This window comes from Primulina huaijiensis, chromosome 11 (genome assembly GCF_012295235.1).
Source record: "Primulina huaijiensis isolate GDHJ02 chromosome 11, ASM1229523v2, whole genome shotgun sequence".
In the NCBI taxonomy this organism is placed as follows: domain Eukaryota; kingdom Viridiplantae; phylum Streptophyta; class Magnoliopsida; order Lamiales; family Gesneriaceae; genus Primulina; species Primulina huaijiensis.
The window spans coordinates 1,451,151-1,464,859 of NC_133316.1; the positions used below are offsets into that span (position 1 = coordinate 1,451,151).

At 28.5% G+C, this 13,709-nt stretch overlaps 1 protein-coding gene across 2 annotated transcripts in view; it reads left to right on the top strand.

Moving 5' to 3' along the window:
* The window catches only part of LOC140987232 (terpene synthase 10-like), a 9,642-nt gene extending 1,172 nt beyond the window's left edge, over positions 1-8,470 (top strand). Inside the window, exons 3-7 of one of the 2 annotated variants that reach the window (XM_073455659.1) lie at positions 4,539-4,926; positions 5,158-5,376; positions 7,208-7,346; positions 7,466-7,714; positions 8,082-8,470. In XM_073455659.1, the coding sequence (XP_073311760.1) occupies positions 4,539-4,926; positions 5,158-5,376; positions 7,208-7,346; positions 7,466-7,714; positions 8,082-8,438 (1,352 nt within the window). In that variant the 3' untranslated portion in view covers positions 8,439-8,470. The remainder of the gene's footprint in view (positions 1-4,538; positions 4,927-5,157; positions 5,377-7,207; positions 7,347-7,465; positions 7,715-8,081) is intronic. The other variant, XM_073455660.1, reaches the window with a different exon arrangement.
* The last annotated feature ends 5,239 nt before the right edge of the window (positions 8,471-13,709 follow it).

A 13,709-nucleotide genomic window follows, 5' to 3' on the forward strand; every position in this document is an offset into this window, starting at 1 on the left:
ACATATTATTTTTAAGTTAGTTTTATCAGTATTGTGAGGGGTAAACATGTTTATTACAATATATAAATATTATCATCTCTTTAAATTAATATTCACTTTCATGTTTGACATATTATGAGTCATGGTAAAATGAGGAATAATAAATTCAAACAAACTAATATACAAAGCGAGACCAGAATTATATGGTAGCGAAAATTAATATATAAATTTTTAGTGAATTTATCGATGTTAAGATGTATAACAAATCTTATATCATAATATATAAAATTTCAACCTTATAAATGAAATATACAAAATTTTATTATATATACAATCAAGTAATGTATTATAATTGTATTTTATTCTACAAGAATTCTTGTCAAACTCAGTGATTGTGGATTTAACATCTATTAAATCACAAACTAAAAAGCGTGTCAATTAAACTAATTGAGTAATAACTTATTCTTGAATTTCCTAATTAATTTTTTATCTTGATAATTTGTTTCATTTAATAATTTAAATTATAAACACCGTCCCTATAACTAAAGACACATTTTTTTTAAATGTTCATAAGGACTCAATCACTAACTCATATGAAAAACATTTATCGACATACTATATTAAAAACATTCTAATTAATTAAGCGTATTTGTTGAAAATTTTCTAATTAATTAAGAAAAATTCATTTACAAGAATCATATTTAATCTTTTTGAGCTAACACCATTTATTTGATAAGATATTCATCGCAATTCTTTATTTGTATGTTAATCTTTAAATCTGAATTATGATGTATATTGTTTTTCTAAAAGTTCTTAAATAATGATTTAATATATTAATTCGACACTTCAATATTAACATTTAAAAATATATAAATTTTATATTGTATGCATGCAACACTTCTAATCATGATTATAAATTCTAAAATTGAATTAGGTAGAACATAAAAAATTACACAATTAATCAAAAGACAGAAAATAAAAATTAAATAATTATCTTTTACCTATAAACTACTAATACCGACTTCTAAAGATTGAAGTCGGCGAGTGTGGAGGCCACTATGTACTAAAAAAATAAAAAGTTAATGCTTGAAGTAGTCACACTGCAAAGTTAGTGAAGTAAAAACGAAGGACAAAGTCGGTTAATAAAAATATTATAATGAGCTAAGTTGAATGAGACTCATATATATAAGTATCTCACTTGGTTTCACCTTATCTTTTGTCACTGTACAAAGCGAAACTTTATGCACTGTAGTGTCCTACATTTTCTTAATTTTTCATCATCTCTTGGTCTTTAAAGATATATTACAATTTTTTCCAAACATCTAATCTTAAATGTGATCAGTTAACCAAATAATTATTATACTTTGTATACAATAATAAATAGATTATTATATTAGAAGATAGAAAAAATAATGTATTGAGAAGAATAAAAAAAAAGAATGTTAGAATTAATATTATAATTATCTAATGTCAATATTTATTTAATATCCTACATTCGAAAATGTGTTTATTGAAGTAAAGACTATGATGATAAACTAAAAATAATAATTTATTTATCATTGTAACGTAATAATAATGTGATCGTTATTTGGAATCAGAAAATGATGTACTTTGACTTTTTTATTAAATTGTATAAACAATTCTTTCAATATTTTTAGTAGATAAACATGTTAAATCTATTAAAATTAAATAGTAAAATTTAATGATGAATATGAATGTATTAATTCAACTTTCAATTTGGATTTCGGGATTTTGTCAATTTTTCTGATTTTTCTTTTATTTTATAATATAAATTTTCAAATAAATGAAAAATGATTTTTTTTCTCTACTACTTATGTAAAATATCAAGTACTATATATTCTACTCAAATGTCTTATAAATTTATATGATATGGTAAAAGGTTATGTGCATAAACTTATTGTTGGGTACAATAATTGATCACGTTGGATAGAGTAATTGAAATATAGTGCTTGAACTGTTGTACTATTTAAAATATTTGATTTGCACTGTTACCATAATCTATAGGTTTTGATAAAACAATAAACGCTTGAGCCTACAATTGGTATCAGAGCCAAGATCGTGACTTCGATTTTCATTGATTGCAATTGATGCAATTATTAGGAGATAGATTGTTTGGTACAATAATTGTCCACTATGGGTAGGAGCTTGAACTGTTGTATGATTTAAAGATTTGACTTGCATAGTTATCATCAGTTATAGCTTTTAGTAAAGCGACAAACGTTCGATCCTATATTATTCGATTGTAAAGCTAGAAGAAACATGTTGCATCAACTTTTAGTTTTGAATTGATCCCTTACATGTTACTCGGTTTTTAAATTTAGAAGCATTTTACAGTTTTCAAATATTATTATATATTGAATTATAATTTATCCCTTTCAAACTGGATAAATATACAATAAAACTCATGTAAATATTATTAACAAAAATATTTAAAAGAAATATTGGATTTGTCGATAATCAAAATAAGAAATAATCAAATTTTGATCTCTCAGTGAGAAATAAGATATTAATTAAATAAAGTTATAATTGCCACAATGAAATAATGCACATACATACATTTATCACTGTATTTTGTAACTAAAATGTCAAAAAAAGTTTCCACGTATTATTTTTATATCATATTTAAAATAATTATGAATCTTAATTTTTCTTATTTTGAGTTGGCCTTAATTATGAAAAATTATTGTGAATAAATTGAATTTGAAAATTCTTATATCTATGTATATCACATATTAATATATCAACTTAAGTCCAGGTAATAAAAAATTACAAAATGAACTTATTCATCTTCAATGTTCACAAATTATATGGTAAAGATATATGACAATTAAGACAATGTATTAGAATATGTGCTCACATATAACAAAATATATAGACAAAAAAACAATAAATAAAAATATTTTTCTAGATATAAATATTTTTTTATAACTTTTTACAGTGAGTTGGAGAAGATAAAAGAGAAAAAATATTAACTCTTTTGGGTTACACAAAAAAATAGAAATAGAAAAAGTGTTTGTCATACAATGAATTCAGTTTTCAAATTAAATGTATATTATAAAGTTATATTTATCGTTCAAACTTTATAAATACAATGAATTTTTCTCAAGTTAAGGGTACACAAATGTTCCCGTTAAGATATTTAAACAATTAGAAAAACTAAATATATTATTTTTCTAGAGGTAATACTGATATGACATTAGTAATTTGATTGTGCTAATTATACTTATGAGTTAATATGAAATATTAAAATAAGTGTCATAAGAGTCAATAAAAAGATGATTTATTGTCAAAAATATTATTATTATAAATTACAAATAAATTACAACATTTAATCAATATTTATTTAAATCAATCCATGAGTACTTTTTATGTGATGATAGATTGTTATAATAATTAGAGGTGAGCATTCGGTCGGTTCTCTTACAGACCGAACCGAACCGAACCGAACCGAATTAGTCATAACCGGACCGAACCGAAATATTTAGCAATAACCGAACCGACCGAATTAATTTTCATAACCTAAATCGAGCGAACTGAATTAAAATAGGTTAATTCGGTTGGTGACCGAATTAACTGATTAGTTTTAAAAAAAATTGTGATTTAATTTTAATTATATATGTAATTTTTTTGAACATTACAATCTACATAAATGCATAAAAACATAAAAGCACATACATCAAAAAAAATTTCTTTAGACTTAGGGCTGATTTTAAAATTAAAAATAAAAATATATATTAAAATTGATAAATAATAAAAATTTATTACATAATAATATTTATTATATCGGTTAGCCGATTTCAAAATTTTGAAAATCGTAACCGAACTGATCGAATTAACCGATATAAACGATTTTTTTTGTTTGAAAACCGAATTTCCGAATTGACTCGGTTCGGTCGGTTTATATGTTATCAAGTATAGTTTATATGTTATCAAGTATAAATGTCTAATAAATTAATGTGTAGTTTATATGTTATCAAATATAAGTGTCTAATAAATTAAATGTGACTAGGAAAATAAAAGCATACAGTAGAAATTATTGTTAATTTACATGAAAATAATAATTAAACAACATTGTAAATAAAAAAATTGTCTATCATTGATTGTCAAAAAAGATTGTAATAATTGAATATTATAATAAAATATATGCATTATTGAGAGAAAATGACAAATAATAAAAGAAAACAATATGATAAAAAAGATATCAGAAAAATTTTAGTAGTCCAAATTTTTTTTTAAAATTAAAAAATATGTTTTTTTTCCAAATTAGTTACATATGCTAATTAACAAAAATTATCAAAATTTATAATATTATTAACATTGTTTTTTTGAGTTAACTAATTTTGTTTCAAATTCTAATTACTTCAACATATGTTTCACACGTGCAACGCACGTGCATTATTTCTAGTATATATATATATATATCACAAGGTAATACAAAAAATGTATATATTATTAATTTCCACAACATTTTCTCAAAGCGTTTGCCATGGAACACCCTAAATGAATACAAACAAAGCTAGCTTGTCGATGAATTGCAGAGATATTCAATCGTTTCAAGGATGAGAAAGGCGAATTCGAGTCTTGTCATGGCGAAGATACTAAGGGATTGCTCCAATTGTATGAAGCTTCTCACTTGTTGACAGAAGATGAAGAGACCTTGGAGGCAGCAAGAGAATTTGCCACCTCTTTTCTGCACAAGAATCTTGAAGATCATGAGGGTAATGGAATTGCTGAAAATCTATCTCTGTTGGTTTGTCATTCTTTGGAAATGCCACTTCATTGGAGGGTTCCAAGGCCAAATGCAAGATGGTTCATAGAAGAATATGGGAGGAGACAAGATTTGAACCCTATTTTACTTGAGTTTGCAAAATTGGATTTCAATATTGTTCAAGCAGCACACCAACAAGAACTCAAGCATGTCTCAAGGTACACAATCGATCATACACTGTTAGTTTCACTGATCACTTAATGTTCTAAGAATTTGGCTCCAATATAATTAATTGGTTGACATGATCATTTTCTCGTCGGCATATACGATACAATTTTTTATTTTTATTTTTTAAAAAGATGTGGTTTACAAAGAAAAAGGACGGGTGTCATAACTCGAAAAGGCTCAATTATTTGCTCTATCATGTCAAGNTTTGGCCTTTCTCGCAGGTGGTGGAAAAGAACGGGGCTTGTTGAAAAGCTGCCTTTCGCAAGGGATAGACTTGTGGAGTGTTATTTTTGGAACATCGGTTGGCTCTCCGGCCCTCAAAATGGATATTCAAGGATTACTCTTTCTAAGGTTAATTCGTTAATAACAATTTTGGATGATATATTTGACGTCTATGGTACCTTGGAGGAACTGCAGCTCTTAAATGATGTCATTCAAAGGTTAGGATTCCAAACTTTAAATTACATTCACATAGCAAGGAAAAATAGTTTTTTTTCCCACTAACTTGTTCAATTTTGGATTTTGTTAACTAAATTTTCAAAATTTGTCTTTCATATATACACTAACTTTTAATTTCAGTCATTTTGGTTAAATTGTCGACTTTACACCGAAAAATGCTAACATTACAATGGAAATATTGACATTACATCGAAAATTGTTTACTTGTTAGATTTCATATCAACAATTAGACCAAAACATCCGAAAATTAAAATTTATTGTACCAAAACCAAATTTTGAAAATTTAACTATCTGAAACTCAAAAATAAACAAATTACTGAACCAAAAAAAATCATTTTCCCCGTAGAAAAAGGTAAATTGAAATAAAGGACAATAAAAACCAGCTTTCGAAAATATATAAATGTACCTCCTCAGATTTGATTGTTGTCCTCACTATACTAGCTAACACATGTTTTTCTAACGTGCTTATGTCATCACTCACACACATCCTAGGAAACTTCATAGTGAGTCGTCCATCCTATAATTTCTCTAAGTCAAGCACTCTTAACGTTGAAGTTTTTATGTGATGAGCTCCCGACAAAAATATGCACTTTGTTGATATGAGTATTACCAATCAAATATTTGAAGTCATCATCAACTGTACAGTCTCATACCTGTGTAGTCTTGGAATCCCTCTCATTCCGATGTGAGATCGGTTTATTCATATTCTCTTCGCCTAAAAGCCTGTCAGGAGCTGCACATTGTTCGTGCAACCTCTTGGCACCAGAGATCACTCCACGCCATCTTCGGTCCCGGGCGTCGCATGAAAATTTCCGAATGTTACAATAAATCCATTCCGATTCTTTTGTTTAAAATCTTATATTATGTTAAGGGTAGTTGCATGGAAACTTGGAAAATAGCAAAATCAGTCAGCTATAATTTGGCCTAATAGTGATTTTAGACTTTTAACTGGTAAAATTTCAGTTTTTGTTCGATGATTTGATTTTTTTTGTAATTTTAATCAATTTTTCGCTGGAGCACTAATATAACACCCGCTACATCGGCAATACACAACGCCAAATAAGTGACAACATGCATCACATTACCTGAACTAACATTGAAATTTGACCGGTTACCGTTCAAAATAATCTAATTTATAAAACCAATTTTATAAATTTTCTTTTGGAACAATGGAGCAGGAACCAATAAATGATGTCTATCCATCCATTACCAGTCTACCACTTTCGTTAAAATAATAAAAAAAAGTTACAATTTTAGTAATGTAAGATGCATATTTTGGGTTTTAGACATGTAAATTACCAGTCTCTTTTTTTTTTTAAATCATATGAATTTTAATGTGAGTAATATGAGTTTTATTCTCGCTAGATGTACCACATAAAAAATAAGCAGTATCAAATAAATTCAATGAATTTAGTGGTTTCAGACAAAAAATGACCAAAATAAAAAAAAACCATGTTATCGTACAAAACCAAACTTTGACATGTTAGATGACTAAAACCCAAAATACAATTGTAATTTTCTCTTAAAAAAAATAAATTTAATACTTAGTTTATATATAAATATCAATTTTAATTTGTATGCCCAAACGAAAGTCTCATAAAAATTCTTGATTCAACGTAACCCTCTCGTCGATGCCGGAAATAGAAAATGGAACATGCAAGGAGGAGATGGGACTAGGGATGATTATTATTTTTGGGGAAAACTATTAAAACTTGAATATACATTTATTTTTTCACTTAACTTTCAGTCTCAAATTAACCATTATACGTGCAAATTGATCCAAAATTTTCTATTTCAATTTTCATATTTCAGATGGAATATTGAAGCAACGGATCAACTCCCAAACTACATGCAGATGTGCTATCTAGCACTCAATAATTCAGTCAACGAAGCGGCCTATCATGTTCTCAAAGAACAAGGACTTGTAATCATCCCTTATTTAAGAAAATTGGTAGGCAAATACTTTTAATTTTTTGACATTGATATTGCTCTTTCTATCCAAACACAACTTAAATATCATTCGCGTACTTCATGCGCACGTTAACGATGTTAAGTTTTGAGATCTTGTAGTGGAAAGATTTGAGCCAAACATATATACACGAGGCGAATTGGTACTCCAAAGGCTACACACCAAGATTGGAAGAATATATGAATAGTGCATGGATTTCGGTATCGACTCCTTTGATGCTCGGGTTTGCCTTTATTCTAATGGCAAATACAATACACATGGAGGCTGTTTCAAATTTTTTGAAATATCATAACGTGATTCGATGGTCGGGAACACTTGTAAGACTTGCTAACGATTTAGGAACATCCAAGGTATGTGTTATATTTTGCAAAATTGCAAGAATCTTCATGTACCTTAGTCTGTTTTGGTTTTTGATCCTATAAATAGTCAAAGTTTAATGGTCTTGGTCTCATAAAAAAAATTCTTTTAGTCATTTTACATGTGAGTGCTGACATGACGTCGAATATTATTGGCGTAACACTTTGAAACTACTAGCATGACGATGGATATTGTTTACATATATAATGTCATATCTAAAAAGCAAAATTATATATGTTAGTCCTTTATTGGTATTGAATTCTTCCCTACCAAAACAAGTGATCTCTACTGCAGATTTTCGCTTTTCAAATCCTGTGTTTTCTTATTTATTTGGTAACCATGCACTTGCGAACGAATTAGGATGAGATGGAACGAGGTGATGTACCAAAATCAATCCAATGTTACATGAATCAAACTGGTGAATCCAAAGAAGTGGCAGAAGAACATGTGAGGGGTTTGATACGCACGACCTGGAAAAAGATGAACGAAGAATTACAAGCTACAGATTCTGTATTTTCAGATAAATTTATTAGAGGTGCTGCTGATCTTGGTAGAATGGCGATGTATATGTACCAGCATGGCGATGGACATGGCCATCAAAACCTTCAGATCAAGAAACGTATATCGAGTTTGCTCTTTGAGCCTATTGTTTTGCACGAAGGAGATGAATATAAAGGAGTGAATTCGTTGAAGAGAATTGCTGATTTTTTAAAATGATAGATTTTGTGGAGTTATTGTTAGAAATTTTCTATGAAAATGTTTCTGCACGTATATAAACATGATAAACAAATATGCGGAAGCTAAATCGAGCGTTACCTCCAGGCATTAAACATCTTTAAGTGTTCTGATTTTCCTCCGATTGAAGCTTTCTAAACACTCCAATCTCTCTATAGATGGTGTATTATTCTGTATGAGATTGTATGTTTAGGGACTTTAATCGCTGCTATTTATAGGCATCTCATACCATCAACGAGTTTATTGTGGGAGCTTGATTGTCAAAGAAAGAGGTGCGTGCACGTCTCAATTTTCTAAAATTTGAGGCTGCATGTGCTGTTCGTCAAAATTGTAGGCTTTTTGGCCGTCGCCAATTCCTACACGCCACGCCTCTTTTAATATGTGTCATATTTCTTACATTCTCCCACTTGACAAATATATCTCATTTACCATAGGAGAAAATAAAATACATGAATCATGGCGATAGTTCATCTAAAAACCATTATTATCTTCCATGTATTACAATGTATTATATCTCTCAAATAACTTAATGAATAAACCCTATGTTTATTCGATGTCCAACTTTATTGATATTTTTCTCAAGATAACTGAATATGTACATAACTAAATATGAGAAATATCATAACTGAATGCGTTTCATTATCAAAACCAAATGTATATAACATAAATTTATTATGGAATAAAATCCATCAGTAATTACCATATGATCCTTTAACATCTGAAATTTGCATGACTTTAGGTTAAACGATCATCAATTCAGTGCTAACGTGTTCAATGACCACTTTATTAACACGTTTTCCAATGGTTTAAAATACTTTATGTCGATATACTTAATTCAACCACCGCTTTAGTCACAAAGACCATAACTGAATTGTAGTAACATAATCTTAATGGCTTAGACATAGAATTCATAATTCTAAGCTCATAGTGAAACTCCTTAAAATACACCACACAATAGTGCTTCAATGACGAATTTTGACTCAATAGTGGAAGTAGCAAATTACTTTCCAAATTGTCATTTCGTCTCACATAAACATGTAAAACTTTAATACCATAAAGGTATCCCAAAACATTTTGCAGCTTTTTTTAGTGGTCAAATACGTATTACTCTGATAATAATTAAGCTCCCACTAACCTTCTGATATTCATAATGGCCCACAATATTCTCAACAAAACTTAATGAAGAGATAACATTGTAAAACCTGAAATACCACTAATGTGAGACATGTTTCAATCCATATCGTTTTCTTAATCTTGAAATATTAAATATTCATCATCACTAGAGAAAAATTATTTATGTTGTTCGGTATTACCTAATGAGACTTTATTTGTTTTTGAAGACTCATCTAAAAATGAATGGCAATTGAATCAACTTTCAGACTTCATTACTTTTTATTGAATTCTTTTATCATTCAATACTTTTATGAGCATTAAGAACTACAAGATCATGAACAACAATTTGTGGAATTTATATGATAGGTTTCACAACACACTTTTTAATTGGAGGTTGTTGTGAATAGCAATCAATACATATAACTTGTGTGTATGAATGAGCATCATAATGATCAATATTCTGAATTTGATGCTCCCACTAATCAAGTCATTCTCAATAAATTTTGAATCTCTTGATTCCACAACCTCATAATTTGTGATGAACATGTATCTGTTATAGTACCTTGTACCCTATATCATCTCATTTTAATAGTGCTCATTAAGCATGTATGGAGAATAATCTTCAATTTCACACCTTAAAATTATAAACTTGAATTTTAAAAATTAATATCAGAGTAATAGCAATATGCTTCAAAATTAATGAATACATGCTAATGTTATTAAATGAAGCAATAAACCATATGTCATGTTTTACCTATGTAAATCATGATCTACATATGAATCACTAACATAAAAATTGTCTGTGGACTGAGTTTTTAATTTAATTAGATTCATACAATTTAATAATATAACTATTGAATTATATTCAATTCTTAATCCTTGTTGATAAATTAAGAAAATAATTCAATATTGTATCCTAATTAATTATATTTAACATAACGAAATTTCTTGTGGGATAAATTTCAATGTTCAAATATAATTAATTACAATTTATATCCTTTATAACCAAATGTAATCCTCATAATTTATGTATAATTTTAATTCAATCAAAGATGATGTGGCTACTCTTCAATTAATTAAAATCATATGAATTACTAGGATATTGAATTCTTTATGCATAAAATATTTATTCTTCATAATTATTCATCTCAAAGTATTATCAAAATGATGAATAATTTTATGTAATTTATGTCTGTTATAACTAAATGTGATTAAAAAATTAATGTATACTTTTAATTCAATTAAAGATGCTTGATGCGATCCGGGTGAAATGGACGAGCCGGGTCGAATGCTCCACCGGATCTGCTATCAAGATAATGAAGGGAATAAGAGCAAGGAGACATATCTCTGTAATATGACTTCAGCTGTAACCTGCACACAAGGAGATGAACTCGTGAATGGGCGCCGGAGGGGTGTCCGGCGTGGCCACTCCGATGCTTAAGTCAGCAGGGTACTCAAGCGATAAAACCAATGTAGTCAAGTGATGACTGTGTGATATTGGTGTGTATGAATGAAAAAATGTAAATGTGAAGATGAAACCTGGTATTTATAGTAGGGGAAGTAATGATGACCTCGTTCTGCGTGTTACCTACTAATTATAGTAGGACGGCTACATTCTGACATGTCAAATCACACACTAGTCACATCCCGCCTGTCTGACTTTGTCAACCACTTGGATTAGTGTCAGAGATAGGACGGTCGCCCACATCCAATTCTGCTAGTGTACTCGAGTGCGGTGCTCATATCGAAGTGGCCCGGTTAGAATGCCTACCGGGGGCTTATATAAGAGCCCGGGCGTCTGGTTGCCAGGGAAGTAGAGCCCGGGCTTGCACCTGCCAGGCTTCAGAAGAATCCATCCTGCAGATTGNTGAATCACTAGGATATTGAATTCTTTATGCATAAAATATTTATTCTTCATAATTATTCATCTCAAAGTATTATCAAAATGATGAATAATTTTATGTAATTTATGTCTGTTATAACTAAATGTGATTAAAAAATTAATGTATAATTTTAATTCAATTAAAGATGCTATAGATATTCTTTAATAAATTAAAATTACACGAATCACTAAGACATTAAATCACAAATTTTTAAATATTTATGCTCTTAATAANAAAGAGATGATCAATCTTGTTTTATAAAAGCATCGGGGGCTTCATGTCTCCCAGAGATGGGACGAGGAGCCGGAGTCTCATGTCTCATGGACTTGAGATAAGATGTCGGAACCTCGTGTCTTCAGGACTCGAAATGGTCGAGGTGCGGAACCTCGAGCCAGGGTACGGGTCCCTGGACTTAATAAACGACCGAGGTACGGAGCCCCGAGCCAGGTTTGAGAACCCTGGGCTTATAAATAACCAAGGTGCGGAGCCTTGGGCCGGGAAACATGTCCCGGGACTTGGGAATGGTCGAGGTGCGGAGCNATAAAAATCATTTTAATTTAAATACTAGAATTATGCATGGCTTATACGTAGTCTAAGTTACAGGCTCTACAATTTATGTGAATCTTAATAAGCCAAAATTTTTCATTAAATAACTTTATATTCATATTTTTACTTAATATGAACAAATACGTTCCTCATCAGTTTTTCTCTTTAATCAGAGTAGTGATAAAGTGAGGATTATTTGTTCATTTGTGAACATATGAAATATTTTATTTTAAATATTATATTCACATCTTACTGGATATGTTCATTTTAAATTATAAACAACTCAATATAATTTAATATGAACATAATGTGAATATTTACCAAAATTATTTTTTTAATATTATTTGCATTTTAAATTTCAAGAATAAATGCAAACATAATATTAAATTTGCATGTACAAATCAAACACTTATCAATAATATTTGACATTATATATAACATGCAAAAATAATTTCTAAACATGTATTAGAAATTACGTCNATATCCACATTTATGTGAATCTTAATAAGCCAAAATTTTTCATTAAATAACTTTATATTCATATTTTTACTTAATATGAACAAATACGTTCCTCATCAGTTTTTCTCTTTAATCAGAGTAGTGATAAAGTGAGGATTATTTGTTCATTTGTGAACATATGAAATATTTTATTTTAAATATTATATTCACATCTTACTGGATATGTTCATTTTAAATTATAAACAACTCAATATAATTTAATATGAACATAATGTGAATATTTACCAAAATTATTTTTTTAATATTATTTGCATTTTAAATTTCAAGAATAAATGCAAACATAATATTAAATTTGCATGTACACATCAAACACTTATCCATAATATTTGACATTATATATAACATGCAAAAATAATTTCTAAACATGTATTAGAAATTACTTCGAACTTGGATTATTTTAATGTGTACAAATTATTTAACCAAAATGCTATATGTATATCGAATTATACATATAACTTAATAACACTTTAAATAATAATAAACTTGAATCACCGACACAATGTTATCTCATAACAATATTTCATTATAATAATATTTTTTTTAAACAATGTTATCTCATAAAAATATTTCATTATAATAATAATATTTTTTTTAAAAAAATATTATTATTATTATTATTTGCATAATAATTGAAGACTTCAATTTTGGATCTCAAAACATACACCGCACCTAAATGAACACAATTGAAAACATGTAGGCTCCATATATTAAATACATACATTATTATCAAATTTATTATTATTATTATTTAAAATAATAATAAATTTGAACCGCCGAATTGTTGGGAAATTGAAGACATTCAATTTATACTTGTGGGCTCTTTTATATTAAATTTTTTTAAAAAAAAAATTAAAAACTAAATTAATTGCCTAAACGTGTAGGCTCCATTTGTAATAATTCAACATGCACAATAACACGAGATAATTGAATTCATATGCATTATTGATATCAAACTCTCCGTCTTTAACACAGAGTGTGCACTATCAATTTTCAGAAACTTTCTTAATGTTCTCAAAAATTTGCTCTCCCAAAAAAATTTTCTCTTTTCATTTTCAAATTCAGAAACTTTATTTAATTTTCAAGATTTCAGCCGAGAACTCCAAAGTGCAATTAAGAGCAGAATTCTGAGGTAAGTTTCTGAATATTATTATGTCCGTCTTCAATTTTCAAATTTCTTACGTAAAACTTCTAA